General features: G+C 35.6%; 1 protein-coding gene across 3 annotated transcripts in view; it reads right to left on the bottom strand.

The window, feature by feature from the left end:
- Positions 1-9,350: 9,350 nt before the first annotated feature.
- sh3bp2 (SH3-domain binding protein 2) overlaps positions 9,351-15,852 on the bottom strand; it is a 28,391-nt gene continuing 21,889 nt past the window's right edge. For 2 of the 3 annotated variants that reach the window (XM_022216787.2, XM_051938627.1), the window contains exons 9-13: positions 14,618-14,735; positions 13,868-13,923; positions 13,550-13,625; positions 12,625-12,684; positions 9,351-11,462 (exon numbers count right to left, since the gene is read on the bottom strand). In XM_022216787.2, coding sequence (XP_022072479.2) covers positions 11,337-11,462; positions 12,625-12,684; positions 13,550-13,625; positions 13,868-13,923; positions 14,618-14,735 — 436 coding nt within the window. In that variant the 3' untranslated portion in view covers positions 9,351-11,336. The remainder of the gene's footprint in view (positions 11,463-12,624; positions 12,685-13,549; positions 13,626-13,867; positions 13,924-14,617; positions 14,736-15,852) is intronic. The other variant, XM_051938628.1, reaches the window with a different exon arrangement.

The raw sequence follows: 15,852 nt of genomic DNA, 5'->3' as shown, positions 1-15,852 counted from the left end.
GAGCAGCATTCTCCAGATAATAACTTTTGGTTTTTGCACACAAACATGCATAAAATGCCAAAGAAAAGAAAAACCTCTTCAGTATGAGGTGATATGTTTTGCTGAACATACTTCAAGGATGACAGCACATAAACTGTCCATATATCTCCCTGTAGTCTCTGATTTTACTAAATTAATTATGCTCAGTATCCAAATCAGAGAAGCTAGTTACCTGAGTCTCATTATTCAATCTGGGAATCTCCTGCAGATAAAATGTGTTATAATTTTTGGCAGCTGAGGATTTAAAACGCCAACCACTTGAACCTCACCATGTGCTTAGTTCAGGTTTTATTGCCAATCATTTAGCCATAGCAGATGTCTCATTTCCCAAAAAAATAAACACCAGATACTGGAGCCGAGCTCAGCCGCTGCGTTCTTTTCACTCTGAGGCTACATCTTGATCAGCGGGCCTTTGGTATTTCTGCCAGGTTTTATGGAGCCTCGTAGTTCTTATCAGAGGTTTGAACCTCATCTCCAGTGATGGCTGATGGCTGCTGATGCTCCCCAAGGCTCCGTCTGTCCCAGATTTTTACATTCCCTGACAACACGTTCTCAAACCGCTGTATGACTCTGTAAGCAGAAGTGTCTGTCTTCCTCCCTCTCAATGCCAAATGTACACCGACTGATTGTAGATCTGAAGGATGGAAATCAAAGCCGTTATGAAATACAAATGTGCTGGTTTAGCCATGAGGGACCTACAGAGAGAAGATGATTCCTGAAGTCCATCCACAGTACTGATTTGATTTGATGGAATTATAGCTTTGACAGAGCAAAAAGAGGGCTTTTTATTTTCACATAGCAGAAAATAGTGTGAATAGATCTGCAGAATTTGATGGAAAATGCTTGAAGCGCTGTGGATAGAAGATAAGATTTATGTCATTTTAGACTCATTTTGAGTAATTTTGACACAATTTGACTTTATTTTGGACACATTTGAGTCATTTTAAACTATTTTCTGTCATTTTTATGACTTTAAAGGTTCTGATTACAAGAAATGTAATTTAAAAATACTTTAATGTTAATTTTAGTTCAGCACAATGTTCTGTCAATTATAAATTTCTCAGTTTAAATACAATAAAATGATTGTATCTGTGGTTTTCTGACTCCTGCTACTTCCTAATCCTGCCCTGACATCAAACTAAGAATATTTCCACCAAATATCATCTAATCCTCTAAAGACGTCTTCAGGCAGTCTTGGCTTTGTGTCATATTTATAATCTGAGGATCTTACTTTGTTGACGAGCTCCTCATGTCCTCCATCTTATCCCGTCCTCAGCAGCCCCTTAATCTGGATGGGAGTTTGCCGTTGTCATGGAAACCCTGGATGTTGAGTCTCAGTTGCCCGCTGAGTCTTTACATCCGGTGACTCATTTCTGATAGACTGAGCTGAATAAAACAGAGAGTCTGATATGATACTGAACGGAGAAACAGATGCAGCAGATGGAAGCTAGAAGGCTTTACTTCCTGCATCTTTAGCTGTTCGACTGTTGGAGGTCACCTTGTGTCAAAGCCACAATCTTGTACTTGCCTCTGTTCCACTCTGCACTGATCAGAAAGAACGTCATGACCCCCTGCCTGATATTGTATTGGTGACTTGTCGAGGTCTGGACTCCACTAGAGCCTGAAGGTGAGCTGTGGTATCTGGCACCAACATGTTAGCAGCAGATCCTTCAGGTCCTGGAGGTTGCGAGGTGGAGCCTCCATGGATCAGACTTGGGGAATCTGGATTCCACGTCAACACCTCAAACTGGTCATTGTTGCTCCTCAAACCATTCCTGAACCATTTTTATTTTGTGGCACCGTGCATCATCCTGCTGAAAGAGGCTATCATGGAATATCGTTTCTATTAAAGAGTGTACAGGGTCTGCAACAATGCTTAGGCAGGTGTTACGTGTCAAAGTAACATCCACATGAATGGTAGAACCCAAAGGTTTCCCAGCAGAACGTTGTCCAAAGCATCACACTGCCTCCACCAGCTCGTTTTCTTCCCATAGTGCATCCTGGTGCCATGAGTTCCCAGGTAAGCGACGCACCGGCCCATCCATGTGAATTTCAAGTTATTGTGGACAATTATTTATGCATTTTGGAAAAAGTTTAGTCATTTTTGACTAATTTTGATTTAACGTAGGTCATTTTGGATGGATTTCACCAAATTCTTCAACATACTGGATACATTTTAGACATGGGACATTTAGAAGAATATTTCTGACAGGATTTTTTGCGATTTTAGACTAATTTTGAAAACATTGTAGTCATTAAGGACACAATTTGACTTCATTTTGGAGACATTTAAGTCATTTGAGACTTTTTTCTGTCATGTTGGATCAATTTTTGATAAACCTAAGTAATTTCGGACAGTCTTCACCGAATATTGGACACAATTTAGACACAATTTTTATTTATTTTGGACTATGTTTGGGTAATTGTTGACAAGATTTGTCTCATTTTAGACACATTTTGAGTCTAGTTTTGTGTATTTGCAATGAAGTGTGCCGCTAGAAGCAGAACAGCGCACACATATGTTATTTTTGCACCTTCTTTCTTTTTTGGACCAATTTTGGGTCATTCTGGACAATGTTTTATGCATTTTGGCCAAGTTTTAGTCATTTAGAACAGATTTCACCTAACTTTAGATACATTTTTTGACACATTTTAGGAATTTTAGATCAGGTTTAGTAATTTTGGACTCGTGATTATTTTTTTTGACAAAATTTGGATAATTTGGGGCATTTTTTAGTAGTTTTGTTTTCTTGCAGCAATGTGCACAGCTGGGAGATTTGCAGTTGCCAACAAGCTCATAGCTGATTTTGTTCAAGACGAATCACTCCGTTAAATTACAGCAGAAGCTCCTCTTTCTTCTCTGAGGGCTCAGCAGAGGAAATAAAAATCCCAAAAAGCCCGTCCTTCCAGTCTGAGATAAAGACGCTCCTCCTCTGGCGTCTTCAGAAACCTGGCCCAGATCTGAGCGTGATTAAATATCTGCTTCCAGCCGGCCGTGAGCTCCGGCAGCTTCCTGCTGAGACGAGGATAAAGCTGTTTGGTCTGAAGTATTGATATCTGTGGGCTGTGTGCAGGCCTCTGCTTTGGAAATGTCGCCTCTCTGCTGGTTTGAGCACACAGTACGGGGTCATGTTTCTCCCCAAAACGAGATGGAAATGCAGAAAATAAAACCCTTCCGGACGCTGGTTTTATGAAGCATCCGTATCTGTGCATGCAGCAGAATGTGAAAGTCGGATTTGTTCAACAGAATATGTGCAGATTTCACTGGTTCTTTACATGAATCTAACAAAAACTATTAGAACAACTGCAGCAACTGCACAACACAGTCATCCTGTGAGCAGAAACGTTGATGTATTTTAAATTTCTTTCCTGTGAATGTGGCTGCTGTCTATCCTCTGACACCTTTTCAACTGGTTTTCTACAGTTTGAGAAATTCTGAATGCATTCCTAGTTATTTTGCGAAAATTTTGGCTATTTTGGACAAATATTTAATCGTTTATACTGTGCAGCTGGCTTACAATAGATTTCAATAAATCGTTTGGATGCTTTTAAGTTATTTACGGGAAAATTTAGGTCATTTTTGACTAACCTTGAGCCATTTCAGACAATTTTTTTGTCTTGTTTTGTATAGACTTTTTATCATTTCGGACAGTTTTGGGCAAATTTGGGGCGCTTTTGATAAATTTGATTCATCTTGGAGCATATTTTACTTTTTTGTACAGACTTTGAATAATTTTAGACATATTTTGAGGCAGATTTCTAGCATTATTGACAAATTTTAGTCATTCTGGGTAATTTTAAAGTGGGACACCAACATCGAATAACTGCCACATTTACATGTTAATAAGGATTAAATGGAACCATCTGGCTTGTTAACCTTCACCTTGAGTTTGTACTCGATGACACTGTGCAGCAACATCAGTCTGCCATGTTTGATTAGAGACTATTGACCACACAGAAAATCAAACATGCAGACATTTAGACGTTTACTCCATTCACTGTACAGTATATAAAGATGGATAAAAGGTCTGCAACAACACCAGTTCGTTCCCTGAAGAGCTCCCTGTGGTGGCCATCTTGGCTGTGCCTGGCTCATCCTAAATTATAGTTATTCCAAGAATGTGCAAAGATATGTAGCACGAGTGGTGCTGAGTCAGATAATACAAACATATCTGGGTCAGAGATTGTTCTATGATGTAGCAAACTGTTACTAAAAAGTGGCCATGTTCTTAAAAATACATAACTTTAAACCTTAATACTATTAAAAGAGGTAAGTTATTTAAAAACTAACTCTCTGTTCTTTTGTCATGAAAGGGGAAAGTAGCTGGAAAGAGCAAACAAGTTTTTTGCACCAGGCTCTAAACATGTTTATTCCAGTTGTAAAGTCAGACATTTTAACATGGAGGTCTACAGGGATGGAGGCAGCCTCTAGGGGACATTTGAGGAACTGCAGCTTTGATAATTTTCAAATTGGCTTCATTTGGTTTTAAACATTTGAGTGGGAGAAATGTTTTAAAGAATTGAGAAGGAGGAAATTACTTTTCATGAAACTATTTGCACTAAAATCATTATATTTCCCTCAAGTCTTGCACAATTTAGGTACTTACTTCATACATTTAAGCTCCTAAAAATGTGGTTTATTCAATGTTTCTGTAAAGATGGAGTTACTTGGAGTGTATTCATGGGAATGTGGCTGAAATGTGACCATTTGCAGAAACAAAAGAAGGTTTTGTGCTACAGAGTGGCGAGAAACTCCTTTTGTTGGTACAGTTATAGATAATGTGTCATTGTTCACTGGACAGTATAGATTTGGGTGCTACAAGAGAAACTGGTGTAGTTACAGGGTTATGGAATACTGAATTTCCCAAACAGGACCAAACATCTCCACGTTTATACCTGTACTGTGACAATAAGATATAGTTATAAATACAGGAGCCACATTTACATCGATGAAAATGATGCCAATCAGTCATAAAAAGCACAATAACTGCGGAATAAAAGGGGAAAAAATATGTACACCTGTGATAATATCCATAAAGATTCATTTGGGGCCTGATGCTGTGTTCAGAGATTAGTGAGGAAACCTGCTTTGTTTGTGCTCTTATTGGACGAAATGTGAGTTCAGCACCACAGACAGCGACAGTCGAAGCTTCTACTCGTTTAACAAATACTCAGCTATTGGTATTTATTTTGATCAAATGTCTCTGTTAGTTCCTTGCACTGCATTAAGAATTATCTGTAAATAGTGACCTCTAACCTGCCTCTAAAGAAATGATGTTTACAGGACGCTAAGATTGTGTGATGATGTCCAATGTCTCAAATAAATCCTGTGACATTATCAGACTAATTGGTTTCATAATTGGTATTTATTAGTTGCTGCTTCCTGAACCATCTCCTTGCTGAAGGGAAGCACATTTTTACCTCATTTGTTACTAATTCCTCAACTTAAAATCAGTTTTTCTTGTGACACTGAACACTAAATAGACTAAAATTTGTCGAAAATGACTCAGAACTTGTCCAAATTGACTTAAAAAATATCCAAGATAACTCAGAATTGGTCAATTCTTTTTATTTGATTCTTAGAGATTAATTTGAGACACATTTTAATTGGATTTGGACAAGTTTCAAATAATTTTAAGATAAGATAAAGATACTTTATTAATCCCCAGGGGAAATTCAGGAGTTTTAGACAAATTTCCAGTCATCTTATATGAATTTGGAATTATTTTGGACACCTTTTAACCGATTTTGGAAAGTTCTGAGTTTGTTATAACAAATTCTGAGTCATGGTGGATACTGTGTAGCTGGTTTTGAGGAATTTTGGATGCATTTTAAGTGTTTTTGGTCAAATTTGGACAGATTTTGAGTCATTGTATACAATTTTTACAATTTTGTATCGATTTTTAATAGTTTTGGGTTATTTGTTACAAATTTGGGGGGCTTCTGACAAATCTGATTCATTTTGGACTATTTTTAAATGGGTTTGGACAAGTTATAGATAATTTTGGACAAATTTTGAATCATTTTAGCAAAATTTTTGAGTTATTTTGGACAGTTTTTAACTAATGACCAATTCCGTCTGAATTCACAGATGGGGGTTGCAGCACCATTTTCAATTTGGCTTTGGATGATAGTGGTGGGAGATCATGATAAAAAAAACTTTATGTGCGAAATTACAGGCATCTACTCCCAGTAGTTTTTGAGTTATGGCATTTACAAATTTTAATAATTCAGGCCAAAATGCCCTCCTCCCAATCCTCGCAAGTAGGGTTAAGGGTGTTAAAAATATTAGAAATCTGACAGATTAATGTCTTAGCACCCTTTAGTATTGCTCTAGACCAGACTGGCTTATAACTTATGCAGGGGGAGCCCTCTAAGCACATTATTTAGAGAGATATGGACTGAGATATGGATGGAATAAGCCCAAAGTTATTTGAAACTCTTCTATGTAGATTCACTTAAAAATTGTGCAAAATGACTGAAAATGTGTCCAAATTGACTTGAATTTGTCAAAAGTACCTCCCCCCAAAAAAACACATTTTCAAAATCTGTACAGAACAAGTAAAAACTCTCTACAACAACTCGAAATTTGCTCAAAATTGCCCAAATTTGCCCCATATTACTGACCCAGCTATACAGTATCCACAATGACTAAAAATTTGCCATAAAAGTTTTTGCACAAGTTGCAGTAGACAAGTTAAACAGTGTTTCACACCAACCAAAATCAGTCCAAAACTACTCAAAATTAGATGAAAATGACTTTTCCCCAACTTGATTTCCCATAAGTACATAAATCAGATCTAAAGTCCAGTTTAATGCTGAAGACAGTCAGATATTTATGTTGTTTTGAGTCATGATGCTTTAAAACTGCAGCTTTTTCTTTCTCAAACCCAAGAAGTTGAAATGAGGAAAGGGTAAATAAATTTAAGGAAGATTTAATGACGGAAGACTGGAACAGTGTTTATGATGCAAACAATGTAAACAAGGCCTATGAGGATTTTTTTACAAACATTTCTGTGGTTATATAATAAAAACTCCCCAATAAAGACAGTGGAAGAAACAATAAGAAGTAATAATAAGCCATGGTTAACAAAGGGGATATTGAAATCTTGTAAGAAAAAAAATAAGCTTTATCAGCACTTTATAAAGTATCGAACAGTAAATTCAGAGAAACGTTATAAAACATATAAAAATAAGCTGACTAGCATAATTAGACAAGCAAAAAAAGATTATTATACAATTTTGCTAATGCAAAACAAAAATAACATTAAAGGTACATGGAATGTTTTGAGAGATGTTATAGGTAGCAAAATGACTATTTGTCAACCGTCTTATTTACTAAATGAACAAAATGTGGAAATTCGTGTAGAAAAAATGGCACATGAATTGAATTCTTTTTTTGTGAATGTAGGCCCAAACCTTGCGAAATCAATTTCTCCAGATGATAATAAAATAAGTTTGAACAGTGAGAGCAGAGTCTTGTAGTCTCTGTATCTAGGTGAAATTGATGAGAATGAAGTGATAGCAATGGTTTCAAAACTGAAAAGTAAAAAATCATGTGGTAGTGATGGTCTAGATATTTTCATTATTAAAGAAAGTATACATTGTATATTAAGCCCATTAACCTACATATTTAATTTGTCATTCAGTACAGGGGTATTCCCAGATAAGATGAAGGTAGCTAAGGTTATTCCTCTTTTTAAATCAGGCGAAAGGAAATGTCTTACAAATTATAGGCCAATATCTTTACTGTCCCAATTTTCAAAAATATTGGAGAAGCTGTTTGTTTAAAAACTTGATTCTTTTATTGAAAAACATTTGTTGTTACATGAAAATCAGTTTGGCTTTCGAAGTCGCCACTCAACAGCCTTGGCATTACTGAAAATCACAGAGGACATTACCACACAATTAGATAATAGGAATCACACAATTGGAGTTTTTATTGATCTTAAAAAAGCCTTTGATACGCTTGGCCATGGAATAATGATATCCAAACTACAGAAATATGGAATTAGAGGGATTGCATTAGATTGGGTCTCTAGTTATTTAAAAAATAGACAACAATATGTTGAGTTTGCAGGTTATCAATCTAAATTAGAAACAATTCAGTGTGGAGTTCCACAAGGCTCAGTATTAGGGCCCAAACTTTTTATTTTATATATTAATGACCTCTTTGAATTTTCAAAAGTGTTGCGCTTTGTCCTTTTTGTAGATGACACAAATTTTTTTGTGTCTGGAAATAATTTAAAAACATTAATAAAAACGATTGAGACAGAAATGGTCCTGCTTCAGAAATGATTTAATAAAAATAAATTATCATTAAATTTAAGCAAAACAAAGTTTGCTGTTTTCAAATCAAAAAAGTCCAGAAATTGTAAACTTGAATTTAAATGGACAGTGTATAGAAAGAGTGTCTGAATTTAAGTTCTTAGGAGTATTCATCGACGAAAAGTTGAAATGGAAGTCGCATATTGGACACGTAAAGAAGAAAATATGTAGAAATATAGGTGTGATGAGTAAAGTTAAGCATTTGTTAAATTATAATGCATTGAGAATATTATACTGTTCTTTAATTTTACCGTATTTGGTATACTGTTTGGAGGTTTGGGGTAATTCATATCCTACTCATCTGTTACCCTTAGTTATTTTACAAAAGAGGGCTCTTAGAATAATTAATAAAGCCACTTCAAAAGAGCATACAACAAAACTGTTCCTGAAGTCAGGACTATTAAAATTGAAGGATTTAATTGTTTTACAAACATTAATAGTAATGCATAAAGCAAAAAGAGGCCTGCTACCTTGTGGTTTGCAAACACTTTTTACTTTGAATAGTGAAACAAGTAGAAGAAATCTTGACTTTAAATATAATTCTGCAAGAACGGCTCTTAAAGGAATGTGTGTATCTGTCGCGGGTGTGGAAAAATGGAATTCTTTGGAAAAAGAAGTGAAGCAATGTTCAAACATTTTGCACTTTAAATGTAAGTTTAAAGAAAAAATATTTAACATTTACGCAAAGGAGCAATAACAATGATGTGATTGATCTGTAGATTGATTGTGGCCATCTGATGTTTTTTGTTGTGGTTGTTTTCTGTTTGAGTTTGGAAAAAAGACTTAGGTAGGAGTTAAAAAGACTTATTCTTCATCCTGCTCCTGTTCTTGTACATGGGATGTGCGTATTTTGTGCTTTATAAATTGTATCCATTTGTTGTTGTTTTTTTTACACATTACCATGGAAAAGAATAAATGAAATGAAATGAAATGAAATTAATTGTAAATACAGAAATTTAAAAACAGACAAAACAACAGGAGGCTTGAAGTAATCTTTTATGTATTTTCAACGTATAAATCTGTAGAAAATAATATATTTACATTTGTATAAACATGTTTTTTTTTACAGTAAATACAACATTTACATATAAATATAGAAGAGCATTTTACAGCATTTTAAATTCAGAGCTGCACAAACTGGATCTGTAGAAGTAAATGATTGTTTTTCAGTTCATGTGTGGCATCAGTTACAGTTTGTTTAGCTTCTCTGTAAATAAATGAGATGTTTTCCACCTTTCAGAGACTCACAGCTCCGTAGAGTGCAGGTTTGTCTAATTTCATTGTCATTAAATTAGAAAAAAATACAACAGTTTTGACTTTAAAAACTTGACAAAGAGAATTTTTTCTAGTGTAGTTTGCAAGCATCAGTCATGATTATAGTTTTTGGACATGAACGAAACACACGCTGTCTGATAATAAAGCAGAAAAAAGGTGAAAGTTTTTACAAAAATATTGGAATTATTTTTTGTAATGTGGTGAGAAAAGAAAGAAAAACTGAAACAAAGTACTTATGAAGTAACTTCTGCTGTATTAAATCCTGTTACATTTTGGTTTTAGGACCAAAGATAATTTAAAGACATAAAAAGTTAAATTTATGACACCATGATCATTATTTCTGTCCTCAGAGTTTTGGCACAACCCTTTTATCTATTTAATAAAATCCATACATCTTGATGAAACTGATATTTATAATGCAGAGCATTAAATATATCTTATTACAAATAGAATTCAAAAATTATATGTCTGTTGTACATATAGTACGATGATGTGTTACAAATAAATTAATACAAATTTATCATAGAAACTTAAAACTTTTCCAGAATGACTCAATATTTGTCCAAAAATAACTCTAGATTTGTCAAACATGGCTAAGATTTGTCCAAAATGACCCAAATTTGCCAGAAATAGCTCGAAACGTGTCCGAAATTATTCAAAAATCTGTCCAAAATGAGGTAAAAACTGTTCAAAGTGACAAAGAATTGGTCAAAAACTGCCCAAATTTACCCAAAATAACTCAAAATGTGTCAGAAATTATTCAAAATCTGTACAAAACGAGTTAGAAAACTGTCAAACATGACATGAAGTTGGATTAAAATCCCCGATATTCCCCAAAATAACGTGTCAAAATTTTGTTCCAAATCTGTACAAAAGACCTAAAAACTGTTAAGTGACACAAAATTGGTCCAAAATTGCATAAATTTGCCCAAAATAACTCAAAATATGTCAGAAATTATTCAAAATCTGTACAGAACAAGTTACAAACTGTCCAGAGTGACCAAAAATTGGTCCAAAATTTGCCCAAAATCACTCAAAATGTGTAATAAATTATTCTAAATCTGTCCAAAATGAGTTAAAAACTGTACAAAGTAACATAAAATTGGTTCAAATTTGCCCAAAAAGGTCATAATGTGTTCAAAGGTATTTTAAATCTGTATAAAACAAGTTAAAACCCGTCCAGAGTGACATAAAATTGGTCCAAAATCGCCCATATTTGTCCAGAATAACTTGAAATCCATCAAAATGTAACTAAAAGTTTGCATAGCTGGTCCTACCAGAGTGGAAATATTGATTTTTTTTTTAAGTAAAAGCAGGCATTTTGGTGTCACAGCGCCCCTCTGTGGACAGAATAGACCACATGTTCACAGTTTGCATAAAACAGCAGAAGTGTTGGTTAACAGAGATGGTGGAGAGGTTTTAGAAAGGTTTCTGTCACAACTACAGTCTTATTAATCATTTAAAAAGCGTGTTTTCAGCACAAAGATAACAGTTACTATATGAAGATAGGAGTCTAGCTCATCTTAAATATGTTGCAGAAATTTTTTTTAAATGCTGTTTTCTTTCCACTGAACAGTGAGAGGTGTCCTGTTACAGCTTGGTAACCGGTGTGAGTTTGTATACGTCCATGGAGAGACGGATTCCAGCTGCAGAGACGCTGGTTTTCCTGCTCTGGTTTCAGCTTCATGTCGGCCTCAGGTTCCGTAGGGCTTCTGCAGACACAGCGAGCCGTGGTGAGGAAGAGGATGGCTGTAGTAGTGTTCAATCAGAGCCGGCAGGTTGGGGAAGGTCAAGTCGCTCTCTAGATATGTGCAGCCGTCCTGCAAGAAACACCCAAAGACAGCAGGAGACGATGTCAATGTTTAGTTTCTGAAATTATTCAAAATCTGTACAAACAAGTTAAAAACTGTCCAAAATGACAAAAAATTGGTCCAAAATTGCCCACATTTGCCCAAAATAACTACAAACGTGTACAAAACAAGTTAAAAACTGCCCAAATTAACTCAAAATGCATCAGAAATTATTCCAAATCTGTACAAAACAAGTTAAAAACTGGCCAAAGTGACATAAACTTGGTTTACAATCACCCATATTTGCCCAAAATAACTTGAAACATGTCAGAAATTATTCAAAATCTGTACAGAACAAGTAAAAAAACTGTTCAAGGTGACTTAAAATGGGTCCAAAATAACTCAAATTTGTCCAAAATGACTCGAAACATGTCAAAAACTTGTTCCAAATCTGTACAAAACACGTAAAAACTGTCCAGAGTTACATAAAATTGGTCCAAATTGCCAAAATTTGCCCAAAATAACTCAAAATGTGTCAGAAATTATTCAAAATCTGTACAAAAACAAATTAAAAGCTGTCCAAAGTGACATAAAATTGGTCCAAATTAGCCCAAAGTTCAGAAGTTTGGGCTTACTTAGAAATGTCCTTCATTTTGAAAGAAAAGCAGCTTTTTTCAATGATGTATGTATTAATGAGCTTGTTTTTATCATATTTTAAAAAATGCAGCAGCTTTATATGAGAAAATTCCCCAGCTTTGCCTAATAAAGTCTCCGGTGAATGTATCTACAGTACCGTTCAAAAGTTTGGGGACACTTAGAAATGTCCTTACTTTTGAAAGAAAAGTAGGTTTTTTTTTCAATGACGATAACATTAAATGAATCAGAAATACAGTGTAGACATTGTTAATGTGGTAAATGACTATTCTAGCTGTAAACGGCTGATTTTTAATGGAATATCTCCATAGAGGTACAGAGGAACATTTCCAGCAACCATCACTCCTGTGTTCTAATGCTACATTGTGTTAGCTAATGGTGTTGAAAGGCTCATTGATGATTAGAAAACCCTTGTGCAGTTATGTTAGCACATGAATAAAAGTGTGAGTTTTCATGGAAAACGTGAAATTGCCTGGATGACCCCAAACTTTTGAACTGTAGTGTACATGTGGTTGTAAATGCAGCAGAGAGCTGTTACCTCTTCAAACAGTCTGTAGTTCCTGGCTTTGGCGATACTGATGTCCCAAACCACCAGCACCTGCAAAAAATGACAAAATTCTTTAATTTAGATTTATATAATTCGGCATGACAAACTCAAAATATTAAGACGCAAGATAGACATTTGTGTCAAACATGTACAATAAAGTCTGGAAGGGATGAACTCGGACATGAAACCAGGATAAGATGGAAAACAACACGAGATACGGGATGAATTGAAGTCCTTAAAGTGGCCAAACTTGTGAGTTTTTGGAGGGTTCATGATGAAAAAATAAAGCCCACACTTACATCTAACAACTTACTAAGATAGTTCTGAGTCTCTTTCAGCTCTGTTTTTGCTCTCCACCAACTCCAGAGAAAAACATCAGTCTATTTATCTGCAGGTAGTGTAGAGTCCTATTTTAGCACGACAGCTAGCTGCTGCGGCTACACGAATAATGAAAACAAAGCTGTGGGCTGGACGGCTAAATAATGAGCTAAAACTCACTATGAACCTCCAAAAACCTGAGAACGACAGAATTAGATGTAAGTCACTACAAACAACCAGTGTCATGATGCCATTGAATTAGCATTGTCATTTAATGCTTTAAGATCTTAAAAACAAACATTACAGACGCTATAGCACAAAAATATCTCCTATAAAACAAGAAATGGCCATTAGAAGATTTGTTTTACGAACCATAAAGACTTAAACAGTCCGTAAAAACAAGCACTGCCTAAAGATGACCGGTAAATGTATGAATGTTCACTATTATCATTATTTAGTTTTCATTTTCAGTAGCTGGGGCTTTGGATTTCCTCAATAAGACCGGCATTGAGTGACAGCTGCATTAACAACACAAATACTCCCAGTACGAGACAGGAGAACAGTTTTAAAATGACAGCACATCTTTAGTTTTTTTTACCTTTGCCGTTTTGGTTCCAGACTTCCTGATGCCGTACAGTCCGTCCTGAGGAGAAACGGAGCTTTCTCTGAATAACCTGCAGGTAGAGACACAATTTTAAGAGAATTGAATGAAACAATTCTGCAAAGATTGAACAAGAATACATGTGTAAATCTAATAAAACAACGTGAAATACAGCAGAATGAGATGGCAGATTTTTACCACCAGAGGGCAGAAAATCTCTACAAAGCCGCACAGAGTGAAGGCACATGTCAGCGTCCATAGATATATTATATATTTACCGTACATATAATGACCGAAAAATCTGTGTTTTCTTACTTTTCTACGACACTGGTTTCAGTTGAGTCGATGAACACCGAGTCTGGAAGCTGCACCTGCAGGTAGAAACACAAAGTAAACAATAGGATGTGTTTGATATTAGCTCAAATATGATGCAGAAATAATAGTAAAATAAATACATAAATATAATTGATGTAACAATAGCTTGAGAAGTCCTTGTTTGTTAATACGTATCAGGTATTTTTTGTTTAACAAACTGAAAATCGTCAGACAGCCACTGAAGTTGAAGTTACAAACGTGTTTGCTTTGGATTTAAAAGGAGAGCTAAAATGCTACATTTTAAATTAATGTCACAAAAAGGTGATTTACAACCCAAATCTAAATCTTATTAAGCCTCATTTGAGTCCCAGTAACTCATATCTGCACCAAACACTGTAAATGAGATGGAGGTGGTTCTGTAAAACGGGAACTTTGCTGTAAGTGAAGCATGCTGCTGTCATTTTATATGGTTCACTACATAGTTATGTTTCATCCCAACTATTTGCTCAGCTTGATGACTTACAATCTACTGTAATTGCTTTGTAACAGGAGATTTGTTTGTCTCATCTGAAACAAATGACTAATGCTCTAACAGCTGATACACAGTGACTAAACAATCCAGATATAGGCCTATTGAAACGAAGCAGGAGTTCACTGTGCTCAGTCGAGATAATGAAAATTGGTTTTCCTTATCTGAAGCTATGTCTCTAGACGCCGTGACTCTATTGACATGATTTCAGTTTCTCTTACGTTCTCGTAGTCTTCGTCAGAATTGTCTCCTCCGCCGGGTTTGATCGCGTCTTTTTTCCTCCTGAACTCCGTCTCATCTCCCAGTGAGCGGAAACTCTGTCCATCTGGAGATGCTCTTCTGGCAAGAAAACACATCTTAGTGAGGCGGGTCTAATCATTTCTTTGAATCTTATTAATGCTGTGTATGTTTGTGCTGTTTTTCAGTTTCTACGTCTGTTCAATCAACAGTAAGAAAGTTTTAGAGTTGGTGAAAAGTGGATGTTTTCTACGTCTGTAGTCTTCAGGTCAACCGGCCGACTGGTTGGTTGATATCCTCTGATCTGAGCAAAGTCTCATTGGTCAAACATTTTGGGAAAAGTGGTACATCAACTGCATAAAACCTTGTTTTTGACGATCGGAAGAACAGATCACTTGTGAAAAACTGAATATTTTATAGAAATCCCGCGTTTTAACAACTTTGAACTCCCCCAAATCAGTTAACAGTGGTTTCATATGCTGCAAATACTAGTTTTTTAATATTTATTTTTTAGATATTTATGCTTAAAGCCAATTTATGTTTGTTTAGGGTGTGCGTGATGTGAATTCATCCACCCATGTGAAACCCAACATTTGCGACTGCGTTTACCTTTCACACTGCAAAATACTGGTCGTTTGGAGGAGGAGCTACATGAGGAAATTTTCCATCATCCACACCTTTATATTTCATCTTTAGAAGAGTTGTAATTAAAGTAATTGTTTCTGGACTTTAGAGATGCTTTGATTTAGACAGTTTCTGTGAACAAAGCCCAAATCCAGTAGAAAGTTCTAATTTCTCCAGAAGTCCCGTGTTATGTCCGGCTGCTGTACTCAGCACACCTTAGGATTAATTACCAACATGGTACTACAGTTCAATCTGTAACTAACTACTACATTCTCTGAAAAGAGTAACATCACAGCCTTTTCAGAAACATGCCGTTTGGTTTCTATGTCTGCATCAGTCATGAGCAAACCATTAAAGGCCAGCAGATAGAGTATGTCATTTTCGTTGCACCAGAAAAACAAATAGTGTTTAAATCAAATGCTTGTTTGGAGTTGAAGCTGTATGAGGAAATTCTCCTTCACCCACAACTTTGAAACTAGAGTTACAAGAGTTGCGATAGCAAATTTGGACGTTGTTTCCTTTAACAGGGCCCAAGTCCAGTAGAAAATCTCCAGAAGTCCCGTGCTACATCCGCTTAAGAATAACATGGTGCTAC

The sequence above is a fragment of the Acanthochromis polyacanthus genome, chromosome 18 (genome assembly GCF_021347895.1).
Source record: "Acanthochromis polyacanthus isolate Apoly-LR-REF ecotype Palm Island chromosome 18, KAUST_Apoly_ChrSc, whole genome shotgun sequence".
NCBI lineage: Eukaryota > Metazoa > Chordata > Actinopteri > Pomacentridae > Acanthochromis > Acanthochromis polyacanthus.
Note: the sequence above shows the minus strand (reverse complement) of the source record. Positions and strands in the feature narration are given on the sequence as shown.